This window comes from Sturnira hondurensis, unplaced genomic scaffold, assembly GCF_014824575.4.
Source record: "Sturnira hondurensis isolate 20B ecotype Veracruz unplaced genomic scaffold, ASM1482457v3 Scaffold0008761, whole genome shotgun sequence".
Classification (NCBI taxonomy): domain Eukaryota; kingdom Metazoa; phylum Chordata; class Mammalia; order Chiroptera; family Phyllostomidae; genus Sturnira; species Sturnira hondurensis.
The window spans coordinates 2,991,309-3,007,518 of record NW_028081392.1 but is presented as its reverse complement, the minus strand read 5'-3'; the positions used below and the strand labels follow the sequence as shown (position 1 = coordinate 3,007,518).

Sequence of the window (16,210 nt, the reverse complement as noted above, 5' to 3'; positions counted from 1 at the left end):
GAGAAAGAGGGAGAGAAACATCAGTGTGTGGCTGCCTCTCACAAACCCTGCACTGGGGACCCAGCCTGCAAACTAGGCATGTGCTCCGACCAGGAACTGAACCAGCGACCTCCAGGTTCACAGGCCAGCACTCAATCCACTGAGCCACATCAGCCAGGGCTCTAGGAAGTTTTAAAAAAGACAATACTTAGTTTTCCAAACTAAGATCTAGATCTCTTGCTCTGTATAATTAGTTCATTTACTATAATTACTCCATTTAATGGAATAATATTTCTTTGAAACAACTGTTATTGCCCTGATCAGGACAGCTTAGTTGGTTGGGCATTGTCCCACAAGGCAAAAGGTTACTAGTTTGTTCCCGGGTCAAGGCACATGCTTCGGTTGAAGGTTTGGTCCCTTGTCAGAACCCACATGAGAGAGACAACCAATTGATGTTTCTCTCTCATGTTGATGTTTGACTTCCTCTCTTTCTCTCCTTTCCCCGCTCTCTAAAACTACATAGATAAAATATTTTTGAAAATAAGAAAAAAATCTCGTATTACCAAATTAAATTAATACTTCAGTATTTTATATACTTTTTTCATCTTTATTGTATTTTTCCATTACCATTTAGTCCCTTTATATCCCCTTCCCCCTTATATTCTTATGATAACAGGTATCTCTCAGTGTATTTTCTAACTGGATAAAGTAATTATATATTTGTGGGTTTATCTTATGTTCAGCAACTTGGATCACAAAAATTATTTCCTATGGTAATTTTTATTTTGTTTTTCTAAACTTAAGTCATTTGCATAGGGCTAATATTTATTTTCTATATTTTTACCTTTTTCTTTAAAAAATATAGCAATATTGCAAATAGTATGTTAAATGAAAGTATTGAACATACTAAATAGGTAATGCTTTAATTTTCTTCCTATAATGAATAGGAAAAAAGTTTTCTTGGTAAGTCTAGTATAGTTTGTGGTTTAGATACCTATAACTTATATGCATATAGATATGAAATCATTTTGAGGGATTCAACTAGGAATAAATATAAAATATTATTTTAGTGTTTACAATGAGATTTTTAATGTGTTTTATCAGTATTTTTCCTATCAGTGATAATTTATGCCTATCTATCCTCTTATGTCATGCTTACACTCCAGGGACGAGTCACATTTGATTATTAAGGAGACATTGTATTTAGTGGAAAGGATCAATGGTTCAGGTGTCTTGGCACTACTACTATACTAGCTGTGTCATGGAAAAGTTACCTAGCTTCTCAGGATCTTCCTATTTACAGATTGAAGGAATAGAAAAGATGAAAATTCTTCCCCACTCTTAATTTTAAAAATTGGTAGTGCTATTTCTGACAGTGTTTCTATAGAAAATATACTGAGTTCCTCATTTCTTCACCCTTATACTATCAAGTACTAGGGGCAAGAACTCCAAGCAAATTTTAAGAATATGGGTCTGAGAGTTTGCACGAAGGAACGAGAGTGGTTTAGGGGAGGCAGAGAATTGAAGAATGGAGGAAGAGGGGAGAAGATTAGGATAGATACTGGGCTGGGGTAGGAAAAAGAGCTCCTGGAACCAGGTTTATTTCCCTGCCTTACTCATATTTCCACATTTCTTCCCCATAACTATCCACCTTTTCTGCTTTCCTTTCACTGTAATAGCATGCTTTCTGTTTTCTCCCCCTCCTTTTTCTACTCAGCAGTGGAACCATCCTATGGACTGGGCCTGGGGAGAAATCTGACTTAGAAAGAAAACTTGATGGGATAGGGGGGTTGCTCTGGAGGCAGAACAAGGGTTTAGCTTTTCTGTGAGGAAGGGGAGAGCGCAAGATTGGAGATTTCCCAGCGACAGGAAGGAAAGAGTAATTTTTGCATATTCATGTTTGAAATTGGGTTGAAGGAATAAGATTCTCTTCCTTCTTAAATGATGATCTTTGGTTTTCAAATGTATGTGGGATTATTTTTAAAGGCAAATATTTGCATTAATATTGCACATATAAATGCACATATCATTCCTTTTAAGGTATTATTTAATCATTAAAGAATTTTTGAACACTGATTTTTTTTTTAAATGAACATATTTTTTTTTAAAGATTTTATTTTTTTATTTATCTTTAGAGGGGAAGGAGAGAGGGAGAGAAACATCAATGTATGGTTGCTTTTCATGCGTCCCCTGCTGGGAGTTGGCCTGCTGGGAACCAGCCTGCAACCCAGGCATGTGCCCTGACTGGGAATCGAACTGCGATCCTCTGGTTCACAGGCCTGCGCTCAATCCACTGAGCTACACCAGCCAGGGCTTGAACACTGATTTTTGTGAAATATAGAATATTTAGAATGCATACTAAATATTTAGGTTTTTAGAATGCGTACTATTTATTTTAGATACCTGTAATCTTGAGTTTGGTAAAGGAAATACATAATCCATATTTGCTATAGTTTTACTAAACTAAACCTTTCATTTCCTATAATGGAATCATGTATCTCAGTCAGCACTAGAATGGAAGATGCAGAAAGCCTGAATGAAACATTTCTGCTGCCTACTCTTTTTAGCTATTACTTGCTTAGAGATGATCTGTTACTATATCTACAAAAAGATGTCTCTCAAACTCCCAGATTCTATTAGGAACAGAAAGCACATACTGTTGATCCTGAGTATGTGCAGAAGTTCTACAATTCAGATGGAAGAAATTGTGTGCTCTTGTTATTATGGAGTGCAGGAGGCTTAGTCTTTCTTTTACTGAGATTGGGTGAGGTTTTCCACTGAGGTAGTTTACAAAGTTACCTACATTTCTCTGTATATACTGCAGATTTTGCAGATGTTGGTGTCCTTGAAGAACCACATGAGTTTGTATCATATCTGTGTCATTACCTTTCACTTAACATGCTTCCACGGGTGATACATTTCTTTAGGGGTATCAATATAAATGTGCGATTGTTAGTAGTCTTTTATCAGTCTTACATGTTTTCACGTGTATTTTTGTCCCTAATTTGTCTATTTTCATCAAATATTATAGTCATCTGTCCATAATTTCTTCTGAACACATCTTTTAAGAAATCTTTCCTTTAGAGCTCTGTACAGTGGCATCCCTCTTTTATTCACCCCTTCCTACAGTACCACATTTTTCAAATTTCAAATATGAAGGCCTTCATTTTTCTCTCTTTCTACATTCATTCTTCAGTACCACTGCCAAGTTAAATCTCTATCTTTTTATTTGTCTCAACCACCTTTTCTCCATCATTCACTTCCTTTTTTCTGGACTCTCCATCTGAAGAACGGCTCATATATGGCAATAAAAAAGGTACAGACCAGACAGAGTTACACTGTTTTGAAATATGACTTCATAATTTAATCCTCATGTCCATGTAAGTTAGCACATTCATAGAGTACTATTTATACAGAGTCCTCTTGGGCCTTATACAAATTTAGTTTAAGTTCTATCTAAGGTAGAATTTGATGTTTTTAGAAGTCATATTCCAAGATATCTGTCTTTCTGTGCATGGAAATATTTTTCCCTCTTTTTCATTCCTCTGGTTTTAAAATTTCATTCTTTTGCTTATTTGTAATGTTTTGTACTTTTCCCTGCATGATTAGGGGTGTTTGATTGTCTGTCTATTCCCCAAAGTAATTTTACTGTGGACATTTACTTTAATATTATGCATGATGTGTTTGTAGACTGATTTAAAATCCTGATTTGTACAATGTTTTTTATATTCCAGTCAATTTTTAAATTTGAAATCAGTATAGTTCACATAGCATTTAGTTTTGCAGATATATAAATTAAGACTGAAAATATGAATGTGCTTCATTACACATACCTTCCTCCATCCCTGTACTCTTCTCCTTGCTTTTTTTTTTGTCAGTTTTAAAGTAAAATGTTTTATCAGTTTGTTTGATTAGAATCAGACTTTATATCCTTGAACAAAATACTTAGTAAGCTTATTCTGTTTGTCTATAAAATGAAGAGATTGAAATTTGAAATACCTTTACTGTCTCTTCAAATTCTAATACTCTATGATTCTGAGACTTACAGTGTTTGTTTGTTTGCATCTTGAAAATACCAACACAATTTTGGACTTATAAAAGCCGTAGCTTCAGTGCTCATAATATTACCCTTTATAGTCTGTAAATGGTCATGGAGCCTGTTTTCTCTAAAATATGTCTTTTGTTTTCATCTTTGAAATTGGGTTTCTATTTCCTTGCGGTAAGGTCCAGTCGTCATCTTAGTTTTTAATTATATATATTTGTGGAATGATTGAATCTTCTAGCCCAGAACACTGTGGTTGTTCAGACCTGTGTATATCTAATGCTTATTTTGGTCTAGTGTCTTTAGTTTTTCCTTAACTTTCTCCTCAACCATGGTTCTTCCGTATTATGTGTTTTCATCATATTGAAGCCCAGTTTTAAGATACCACACCCTTGGGTCCAGAGTGATTCTAGTTGCTATCTATGAGATAACAGGACTGATATTAGTGTTCTTTCTGGAGGCCAAGGAAAGAAGATATAACCTTTGAGTGTTTCATCAGCTAAAGATCTAGCTATTTTGGTACATTCTCTTCTGTATCAGTGATGGGCAACATAGTTAATCCTTTAGAAATGAAGCATTAGACAGCACTTGAGATCTTACTCCCCAGCAATTGTCCTCAGTTTTGGCTCAAATAAACTCTTGTTTAAAAATCTCTAAATAAATAAATAGATAGATAAGAAATGAGACATTAGTGATCCTTTAGCCATGTTTTTTAGGAAGTCTTTTCTCATTGCTCACTCTCCTGTGTCATACTCACCTAGTGATGTAAGAACTTGTATATATTTGCATGACCTTAGAAAATACCTAGTTCATGAGGTTGAGATGTGTAGTGTTGTTGAAATGCTGATATGGCCCTTAGGTCTGGGTCACCTGCATCGTAGTCACTTCCTACCATTGTTTTTAGAGAGCAGGGAAACTCGTTTTGTCATAGTATGATGGGATATTTCCAGCCTGCATGTCAAAGGCTTTTATAATAGTTAAAAAGACAACTGTAGGTGTTAGCAGTTTTTGTCTGTCCGTCTGCATGCTATTGGCTCTGATGAGAATTAAACAAAGATTGTAGAGTTGTTACTTTTTTGTCCTTTGGCTTGTCCTTTGGCTTGTGATACAGGTTGGGCAGTAGTTTCTTTCCCATTGCAGTTTTACTGACTAGTCAGTAGTGTGAGAATCAAAGTTTGTGGATTATTTATCATTTGCATCTGTATCAGATTCCAGTGTTAGACCAATGTTGAGCTAAACATTGAAAGAGTGAAAAGCTTTTAGTCATGAGTTCATGTAGTCTCCTCCATATGAGCTGGTGGCAGGGGGCTTGGTATTGGTTCAGATGAGTGTGGAATAGGCTAATAGCATGGTGCAAGTGTGAATGCCCTAAACTTGAGTCTTTATTTATTCCATTGAAAGTAGGTTCAGCTGCAGCCCGGAAAGAAATCATAAGAAACAAAATTCGAGCAATTGGCAAGATGGCAAGGGTCTTCTCTGTTCTCAGGTAATGATATATTTTTCTAATTATTTGTTTTATAGAAATTACTTTTATTGTACTTTGTTAACAAGCAATGTCCTCTTTGACTTCTAAGAGCAATATAGTAGCCATCTCCCTATAAAGAAGTTCTACATTTATACAGTGAAGAGGGGAACACAAGTCACTTTGAACTAGGGTTTTTGACCCTCATGATTATTATTGTTCACTTCTGGTATCTCTTGGCCCTCTCTGTGATGAAAGTACTAGTTCTACACATTAAAAATTAGAGCAGGATAAGAAGGAAGAGGACACTTTTTATTTTTTAAGATTTAAAAATTTTTTTAATTAGCAGCTTTATTCATATATTTGTTTATAATATCTTTTTGTAAAATTTATCTTTAGAGGGGGAAGGAAAAGAGAGAGGGAGAGAAATATTAGTGTATGGTTGCCTCTCATGCATCCTCTGCTGGGAACTGGCCTGCAACCCAGGCATGTGCCCTGACTGGGAATCAAACCACGATCCTCTGGTTTGCAGGCCCACACTCAATCCACTGAGCTACCAGCCAGGGCTTATTTTTTAAGATTTTAAAAAACGTTTTAGAAAATCCTCACCTAAGGACATGCTTATTGATTTTAGGGGGTGAAGGGGGGACAGAGGGAGAGAGGGAGAGAAACTTCAATCTGTTGCCTCTTATACACGCCCCAACCAGGAACTGAACTCGTGACCTAGGTATGTGCCCTGAATGGGAATTGAACTGGTGACCTTTCAGTTTACAGTATGATGCTGTAACCAAGTGAGCCACACTGGCCAGGGCAAGAGGGCACTTTCTAAAAGTTCCAAATGAACTTGCTCATCTGTATAGGAACTCCCTTTTGCTGGAGCCACAGATTATATTCGTGGGCTTCGTTCAGGAAGACCAGATTTAAGGGTACACATGAATGTGTCAGTCCTTTAAATTTTGTATGCAAAAGTGATTACATAAATACATTTACTCTTTAAAAGATATGAAATACCATATTTTCTCAATTGTATAGTGCCCATTGATGATAAATTTTAACAATATATTTATTTAATAAAGCTTTTCAAGAAACACAGTATATGCCTCAGTTGTAAGGTACAGTCTCATATCTGAAACATTTAAAACATAGAAAGAGGTATATCTTGGAATTTGGGAAAATATGGTAATAGCAATGCATGTCATAAGTTATGTGTATATCCTACCTACATCTGGGCCTATCTTCTCTTTTACAGTAAGTACTTGTTGGAAGTTTCTGATGTTTGTTATATTTTTCTGCTATAGGGAAGAAAGTGAAAGTGTGCTGACACTCAAGGGCCTGACTCCCACAGGGATGTTGCCTAGTGGAGTGTTGGCTGGAGGACGGCAGACCCTGCAAAGTGGTAATGATGTTATGCAACTTGCTGTACCTCAGATGGACTGGGGCACTCCTCACTCTTTTGCTAACAATACACATAATGCATGCAGGGAATTCCTTCTGCTTTTTAGTTCCTGTCTCAGCAGCTGACACAGGGAGAATACTATATGATAGGTAGTATCTGATTAGTAAATTGACCAAGGCAGAAAATTTATAGAATGGGCATTTGTTTCAATTGAAAATAATGGTCAGTCTGTCAGACTGACCATATCTTAGCTTTTCATGAAATGATATGGGAGCAGCTCATATCGTAATGTCTGAAATATTTATTTATTCATTTGTCTAATGCACCCTTTTCTTTTAAAAGCCCCAGTTTCGGAATGTGAATCTAGGATATACTACATCATATTACTAAAATGGAAATGTATTTTCAAGTTTATTTTTTATTTTTTACCTTTATGTAATTGTATTAGACTATGCTTTTATTATCAGATACTTAATTTTAGAATTAACAATCTGCTTGGGCCCCAGAACATTACTTATGCACTTACTTGCCAAAAGATTTGTGCAAGGTTTTGTACCCTGGTAAATGATGCCAAAGTTTGTTTTCTGTGGTGTTTGTCAAATGTTCTATGTATAATTGACTGTCTGTAACATGCTGTTTCCTTCCTCTGCAGATGTAGCTGCTTTCCTAAATCTGTCTGTCTTTCTTTAGGCTAGCTGTATGTCTGTAAAAGTATGTTAAATTAAATTACTCTATCAGACACTTGTCTGTCTTTTAATGTAGAAGCAACTTCGTAGCACCTTGTTTTGAGGTTTGCTGCACTTGTTGCTGCATTTTGTGCATTCTGAACATGAATGTAACATTAGTTATTAAGTCATTGTTAAAAGAGGTTGAATTTAAATCCTGTAAGTCAAAGTCAAAAGGGTGTTATTAAGTGTGCCTTTATTTTGCATGAAAATAAAAAGAATTATACATAAAGCATTCCTGTAATCTGGCTCATTGAATATTTTATATTAAAAAACACCTAACTTTTTTGGCGTAAACACCTTACTGTGTTAACTTTTTAAAAGTCCATTTCAGATTAAGTAGAAGAGAGTGTCGTGAATGTTACAGACTATGCACAGTAACTTAAAGTCTAGATTTCTTTCCCTTGTGGTTGGAAAGCAAAAAATGTGATACAGAAAGCCTAATTTATTTTATTGTACCACTTTTGACAGCCCTGTAAGGGTCATTGCTCTATTAAAACAGGCATCAACAGAGCTGTTGTTTTCCTTAATCATGATTAGCAGTTTCTTTTTGGTGTTGTAATTAGTAAATGTTTATAGCAAAAAAAAAAGGAAATTCAAATTAAAATATTTGAATAAATTTAAGTTAGATTAGCTATTCACAATTTCATTTCACTCAGTCTCATAATAAATGCTTAAATAAATAAAAAGTTTTTCCTGTACAAGTAATTTCTACTCATGGCCTATTCACGTTTTATTTTGTATGTTACTGTGTTGTCTGATACCCCCACTGGCATATGTGAGAAGTACAACTGTGTTTTGAAATTATGGTTTCAAATTTTTATTCTGAATAGGTTTTTGAAAGTTTTTTTTAAAAAACCTGTTTCTATTTTATTTATATCCCTTGCCCTCCATTTTTCCTACTCTACTGTAAACATTTTAAAAATGAGCTAAAAAGAATTTGATGAAAACAAATTAAGATCTTCAACATTCACTAAAACTTGCAACAATGTTAATAGAAAAAAGGATGAGTTTTAATAGCTGGAAAAATGTCATGCCCTTCCTCCTATTTTCAGAAAAGAAAAAGAAAACTGAAAGGGTCTCATACATAAATAAATCTACACTACCGTTGTTTCAGTTATCCTTGGATATATTAATACTTTTATGTTTCCTCAACAGACCTTTCTTTTGATTTCACAATTAGCACCTGCTAATTACATAGTTTGTTGGCAGCCTAGCACTTGTATTTATTTTTAATTTACATGCAGTCTGAAGCTCAGTCTTCAATTTTGAAATCAGCCCCAACTGCAGGGAAGATTTGAAAGAAAGGTGTACTAAAGGAATTGTCTATTCCCAGCATAGAGTGAGTTACTGGATGGTATGAGGTTAAGGGGTTCAGTTTGAGAAACTAGGTAGCTTCCTACTTCTGCCAGTGATGCCTTTTGATAGTGTGATTTGACCATGTGGTTGAAGTGATTTCCTTAGCATAAAGTAAACTTGTTTTGGAACAAATAGTGAAACTCATACAAAAGCTGCAACTTTGTGTTTTTTTAAAGTTATCTAGTGTTTTAAATTTTAGTAGACATGTTTCCTGATGTGAGTAACTGAGAATTAAGTATTGCAAAAAACATTCTTAAATTATAAGACCTCAGTTCTATGGTCAGAAAATAAAATAGCTTTTGTAATAACTTTAAAGTTAATAATATGTATAAAGTTAATAAAGTTATGATATTAAGTGTTTTTACAAACCGCACAACTATTGGTGTAGTATTTGATATTCGTATTTTATGTGCATTTTCTTCATGGAAATTTAATTGGGAGCTAGCCATGTATTGCTACCTTCACCAAGACGTATATCAGGAAATATATGGCCATCTAGTGTCTAGTAATGCTCAATTCCTCTTGATCATTTATTTTGTATAATTTTGGGAAACACAATTTGAGACAGTACTATGCTCAAACTTAAGGCCACATCAAGATGTCCTATAAAACTGAAAATGAATAGAGGGAAAACAGTGCCTTTCAGATAGAAGTTTGCAATTATCAGATCTCTTTCCACCTTAATGTTTAAGTTTCAGGTGACCTTTTAATTCTAAGCATTTGAGTTTGACATGGTATGCAGTTTGAGTATGATAGCTATGTTGTATTCTGCAAAGGATGTAGGAGCATGTAGAGGCCTCAAGAAAGGACAGAGAATATCATTTGACCTAGAAAATCCTTTTACATATCAAATTAAAAGGCCATAGAATTATTTCAGAAGCATATTATCACATTTCATAATTTGAAAAATATATAGATTTAAACTATTAATACAATCATATAGATACTACTTATAGTGATAAGTTTTTATCTTTAATTAGTTGCCATTTATATTACAAGTTATGAAATATTTCATATAAAATCACTTCTGTTATCACAAACTCTAGAAATATTCTGATTGGCATTTTATTTTTTTTCCCCATTCAGCTTCTAAACGATAAAGAAAATAGTCCACCTTTTGAAGAATAGGTCTCATCAAGTAGAGATAGGTAATTTATCCTGGTTTTCAGTCTAGGCAAATTCCAAGAATATTATCCAAATGTACAGGGCTAGATTTTATAAGTGGTGATTTGTACAGTGATATCCAATACATATATCTGCTTTTATTTATAATATTTAATAGTTAAGAAGAATTAATTTTTTCCCTATTCAGGGTTCATCCTACTTCTTTTGGGTCCCAAATTTATTTTACTATCTGGTTGAGATAAAAAGCTTTTCTGACTTAGTCTACTTTCACTCCTTAGATTCATCAATGTCCTATCACATTAAATAACTGTTTAAGATAAGATTTATTTCTAAATCATGTGTACTGCTAAAAGGTTGTTTTAGGAATAATTATTCTAGATTGGCCTTATTGTAGAAGAAACAAAAATAGGAGGAATGGGGCATTATTGTTCTAAATAGTCTCAGTTTGTTCACTTTATGTAAAGTGGAGAATTGGCAGTGTTGTCAGACGGTATTATTATTCTCTGCTGCCTTTGGTACCGGTTCTTTATGTGAGTGCTTTAAACAATTTAAACCGAGAAATGAGCCAAAGAAATTGTTGACTATAAAATGTATGACTAATATTTTGAAATTGTCTAAGTGGGGCAGAGACAAGCTTTACCAAGAATACATTTTTATTTATATGATCTATGTGTATGTCCATATCATGAAATAAGTAGTATTTATTGCCTGTAAGAACTCAGTTCTGTCTCTTGATTCCTGTCTAGTTGATAGCTGGGTTTGAAAAGATGTTCAGTATCCTTTTTTCTGCCTTTACTTGAGAATGCAGGTTGTTAGTACCTAGGCAGATTTGAGGTCATGATAAACTGAATGAACATAAATGGAATTTTAAAGCTGTAGATGTTAATATCTTTAGATATATGGAATATCATTGTCAGAGTAGACAGGATGTTCCTAGTAGACAAGAGGGTCCTAGGGGTCCTTTTAGGTTACCCACAAAGAACAGAGCTACAGAACTATCCTACTTAGAGTAACTCACCAAGTTACTACCCTTAAATTTCATTGTAGCCATACCAACTTTTGCAGCTTATTCTTTGCCCTGTGATTTAGAAGCAACAGGAAAAACACTGCTGACTTCTAATTTGTATCTTGGGGAACCAACTGGTGATGAGTATTGTTTTAGTTAGACATGAAAGTAAAGAATCTCCTGTTTGCTCTTCTGCTAGCTACCGTTCTGCTAGCTACCATCATAATTTTACCATAGAGAATTCCCTTGTGATTATGATGGATATGATAAAATGAAAATACTGGAAAATTCTAAGGCCATGAGAATGCCGAATTCAAGATGGGTAATTAATACTGGAGTGCATTTTCGTGAGTGCTGGGGTGTCTGTTTACAGTAGGTCTGTGTGTTGTGTGCTCTGAGTAATGTTGTCATAGTGCCGTGTCTAAACTGTGCTGTGTCAGAAACTGGGGATTGGATGGGGCTCTAATATGGTACTATTGTATTCTAAATGATATGTAGTAGGGGGTACTGTGATATTTTAAGTGATCATTGCCTTTTCTGCTGTACAATGTGACCCTTCTCATCTCTCTCATTCATTTTGCATGCCTCTGCTCACTTCTGTACAGCCACAGTTGAGGCAATTGAGGCTGAAAAAGGTACGATCAGAGTCCTTGCGCTGGGCAAAGATCTGTGGTTTGTGGGTGGGCGTCAGAGAATGTCTTGTGGGTTTATCTTACTCCTAGCTTGCGCAGCCCAAGATGAATCAGAGTCACTGGCTCATCAAGTTTAAGTTACCCCCCCCTCTCTCTCTCTTCTCTGTCTCTTTGTGTGTCTCTCTCTCTCTTTCTCTCTCTCAATCACAATTACTGATTTCCATAGTGACAATCTGTTTTTCCCCTTTTATAATATAGCACAGTATGAAACTAGCATTTAATTTTCGTGAATTCTTTAGAGTACAGAATGTTATGCTATAATATCATAGCATTTAAAGTTGCATATAAATATCTAGCCCATATTTTGCATGATTCTGTGCTACTCAGATTATTCTTTTCTAAGTTAAACCCACTCTAGACTTAGGTTTGAGTTTGTTTTTACTCATTTTCAGTAATTCACCTGGGTACAGAAGCTGTAGCTGTGACTTTTTTTTTTATTGCAATTGGGCTAGTCTTTGATGATAATATTATATTCCTGTATATCATATGTTGACTTAATATTACACATTACTAAATGCTTTGCTCGGCCATTTGCCCAACCATTTGTTTGGTTCACAGTAAAACTCTTGAGTCCCAGGGACTGCACATATTAAAGCAACCAGATTATAACCAGTAGTATGAAATTCTTTTCCATGCACATTTTAATGTAGAATACATCATTCTAGATGAAGTAAATGAGAAACCATAACAATTGGAGGAGAATTGCCTTTTATTTTGATTTGGGCTTCCCAAGAACATGTGGTGAATTAAAGATGACATCACCTAAAATATGAAACTTACAAATACTTTTTTTGCTATCAGCAAAACACAGATCTGACTCCTGGAGGCAATTCCCATCTTTTTCTTTTCATATCACTGGTGATGCAGTGATGTTGCTTTGACCTCCAAGATAGTTCTGATCTGCTAAATTTTAACTTTACCTCTTTCTCCTCCCAAGCTCTTGGTACAGATTTGTATGTCAAGGATTAACCTTGTCGAGCCTCTTCACTTGCCCCTTTTCTTGATGCTGCCTTACTGCGGTAGTTCTGGTGATTTGGGGGTCTGAGGTAGGAGAAAGTTGGTGCAGTAGAAGTTAGACTGACACTCTAAGACCATTGTTTGGAGGTCAATTTTGGGGAAAGGGGAGAGTTACTTTTGTGTGTTTTTAAAAGGCTACATTAACATTGTCATCTATGATGTTGTCATGTTTATATTTAGGTTTAAACATTTCACATTTTAAGGGAAAGTTGGCATGGGGATAGAACTCAGTTAAAGTAATATTTAAATGTTGCTACCTATAGCTAATGTCTTCTTAAAATCATTAATTATGTTTTTGAAATCTCAGAAATGTTTTTCAATTACTGACTTATCAAATTTGCATTTTATTAAGCAATACGAGGATTCTCTCCACCACATAGAATCTGCAGTTTTGAAGAGGCAAAGGGTTTGGATAGAATCAATGAGAGAATGCCACCCCGGAAAGATGCTGTACAGCCAGATGGTTTCAATTCTCTGAACACCGCACATGCCACTGAGAACCACGGGACTGGCAACCATAGTGCCCAGTGACCCACGGCTTCCCAGGGACTCTCACATCTCGGGCCTCAAATGGACAGATTACCCGAGGAGCTGGAGGGGTCAGCCACGCTGACTGTAAATGTCACAGTCCCTCTGGAGAAACCATTGTGCTTTTGAGACCCCAGCCCCCTTCGTGGATAGAGGCTTGTGGGCCCTGGGATATATTGTGCTATCTGATAAGACTGAGTCATCGCTGCCAAGGTGGAGAGCAGTAAGCAAGGGGCTTGGGGCAATTTCCAGTGGAGGGCCACTGCACCTCCATTTATGCTTGTGGTTCACACATTTAAGTTTACAATTGAGGTTTCTTTTTCCTTCCGTAGGGTTAGATTTTTTGTTTTCAACCATGACTTCAAATGCAATCCTAAGAGCTAATGTGGACTTTTTTTTTACCCCATGAAATGTCTTTAAAGCGTGAATTAGCATGGTCTTAAAATACATTTCTGAGGTTACTAGAAATGTTACTGAGGTTACTAAACTGTATTTTGAATTATGGGCAAAATGCTGAGAAACCCAGTTGGCATTTATACAAAATGCTGACCTCAGGTCTATAGTTCTTAAATGTGGCTAATTCTGTAATATAGTCTTGGTATTTTTTAATTATGAATATATAACCTATTTCTAGGCAGACTCTCTTACTTGAACACAAATTCAAAAACTTATTTAGAATCTTTTTTGCCCAGATCTTTTGTGATTTACACACCAGAAATTTAAGAAGAAAACCTCTAAATTACGAAATTATGAAGAATTACAGAATTACTCATTTAAGATACTTTAAAAGAAGTTTGTACATTGTCAAAGTAAATTTTAATTCAAATCATGTCTGTAAAACTTGACATATTTTGTGTATGCATGTTTTCATTTTGCAAATATTTAATATATAGACCTATGATGTACAGGTACAACATGTATAGGTTACCTAGATGTTATGAGAAATTTTAGTTTATTGTGAGTACTCAAGTTGCTTAAATAGCCACCAGGGTGATTTGCTGCTGGCTTTCTGTTATTTTTATGTTTTAATGCAAGGGAAATTTTTAAATGTTCTGGAAGTGTTTTTGATTAAGCAATGCAGCATAGAAGCAACAAATCCAATCATTCAGTTATTTGTGGAGGCATAAAAGTCAAGTCTGCATGTTGAACATTTTCTTTTGCTACTTACCGAACTGCTTGGTTAAATTAGATGGAACCATGTGCTAATATTTCACAATTATTGACCTGTATTGATTGCCACTGTAGTTTGGTATTTCCCTTTACTTTGGTGGCCTGCTTCCCTCATGCCCTGGAATACAACTCAGAGCTCCAGGCAGCAGAACCATCTATTGTTTTGTTTGCCAGAAAGTGCACCCTGTATGGTCTCCTGTCTAAGTTGGAAATATTATGCATGTGCAGGACTATTTGAGTATTTTATAAACAGTAGCACACAATAAATTCCATGCATGGGCCGCTGCTCCTATCTCTGTGTTGGGTGTTATTTGGATGTAGTCTGATTTGACCTTCTCATGCATACCAGAAAATCCTGTTAATGGAACTGTGATAGCCCTAACTGGTGTGGCTCAGTGGGTTGAGCACTGGCCTGTGAGATGGTTGCCAGTTCAATTCCCAATCAGGCCACATGCCTGGGTTGTGGGCCTGGTCCCTCCATTGGGGGCTGCAAGAGGCAACTGATCGATGTTTCTTTCCCTCTCTTCCTCTCTCCCTTTTCCTCTCTCTGAAAATAAATAAAATAAAAAATAAAGAACTGGAATATATCTTTCAGATAAGATTATCTCATGCATAGTTCATGATAATTTGATGAATTCTTCATGAATTTTTCTTTTTGAAAAACTTCAGTTACACTTGTTTTACATGAGCAATAGTAGCTGAGCACTAGAGGATTAGGTGCCTATTATAGGTAGGCCTTCTAAACCTAGTATTTAAAATCACTATTTCACTTAACTTTTAATTGAAAGAAAGTCTTATTGCCTAGAATTTTGTCATGGTAGTATTGGAAATTTATTGGGTGTTTTCTTTAACAGTAAGAAAAAAGGTATTAGTAACACCACATTTTCCTGCCATCATATTCCTCCTTTGCTATAATCAAAATTAGCATAGAACTTTGAAAATTAATGGAAATTAGGATATTGCTCAACATTTTATAATAATAATATACAGCAACTTTAAGTACAGTTTTCAACAATAATTACAATGATACACATTTATAAAGCATTAATTTAAATAGAAATGTAGATACTTGCCTAATTCCAGATAGCAAACAGAAATCAAATTGTTGACTATTACAACTTCTACTTGCTGTAATATTCACTTGCATACCATCCCATGAAGGTATACCTGCCTTTAGTTATTCACACTGCCCTGACTGGCATGGCTCAGTGAGTTGAGTGTTATGCCGCAAACCAGAAGGTTGCGAATGCCTGGGTTGTGGGCCAAGTCCCCATTTGGGGTCAAGAGGCAACTTACTTATGTTTCCCTCCAACATCGATGTTTCTCTCCCTCTCTTTCTCCCTCCCTTCCCCTAAAATTAAATAAATAAAATATTTCAATTTATTCATACTGCGTACTTTAAAATTTTTCTTGATGTTACTATTTTATGAAAATTGTGCATCTCTGAATTAGGAGTTTAGGTCCATCACTAGGGTTATATAGTGTTTGTAGGAATACTGAGTAAATATAAAGCATAACTAGCAAACTAAGAATTACTTGTTCATGATAAAAATTGAAAAGGAGAAAGTAAGGGAAAGGAACAGAACACAGAAAAAGTGGTGTGCGTGGAGAGTGGAAGAGTATCACCCTGTGTCTCACAGACGACTTCCTACCTGTTTGAATAGGACCCTCTTCTAGTCTTTCTTCATAGTTAGTTTCACAACAAACCA

General features: G+C 35.4%; 1 protein-coding gene across 6 annotated transcripts in view; it reads left to right on the top strand.

Annotated features, from left to right (window-relative positions):
- PPP3CB (protein phosphatase 3 catalytic subunit beta) overlaps positions 1-14,793 on the top strand; it is a 57,583-nt gene extending 42,790 nt beyond the window's left edge. The window contains exons 11-15 of one of the 6 annotated variants that reach the window (XM_037055905.1): positions 3,269-3,295; positions 5,423-5,507; positions 6,782-6,879; positions 11,700-11,729; positions 13,156-14,793. In XM_037055905.1, coding sequence (XP_036911800.1) covers positions 3,269-3,295; positions 5,423-5,507; positions 6,782-6,879; positions 11,700-11,729; positions 13,156-13,334 — 419 coding nt within the window. In that variant the 3' untranslated portion in view covers positions 13,335-14,793. The remainder of the gene's footprint in view (positions 1-3,268; positions 3,296-5,422; positions 5,508-6,781; positions 6,880-11,699; positions 11,730-13,155) is intronic. The other 5 variants (XM_037055907.1, XM_037055906.1, XM_037055908.1 and 2 more) reach the window with 5 other exon arrangements.
- The last annotated feature ends 1,417 nt before the right edge of the window (positions 14,794-16,210 follow it).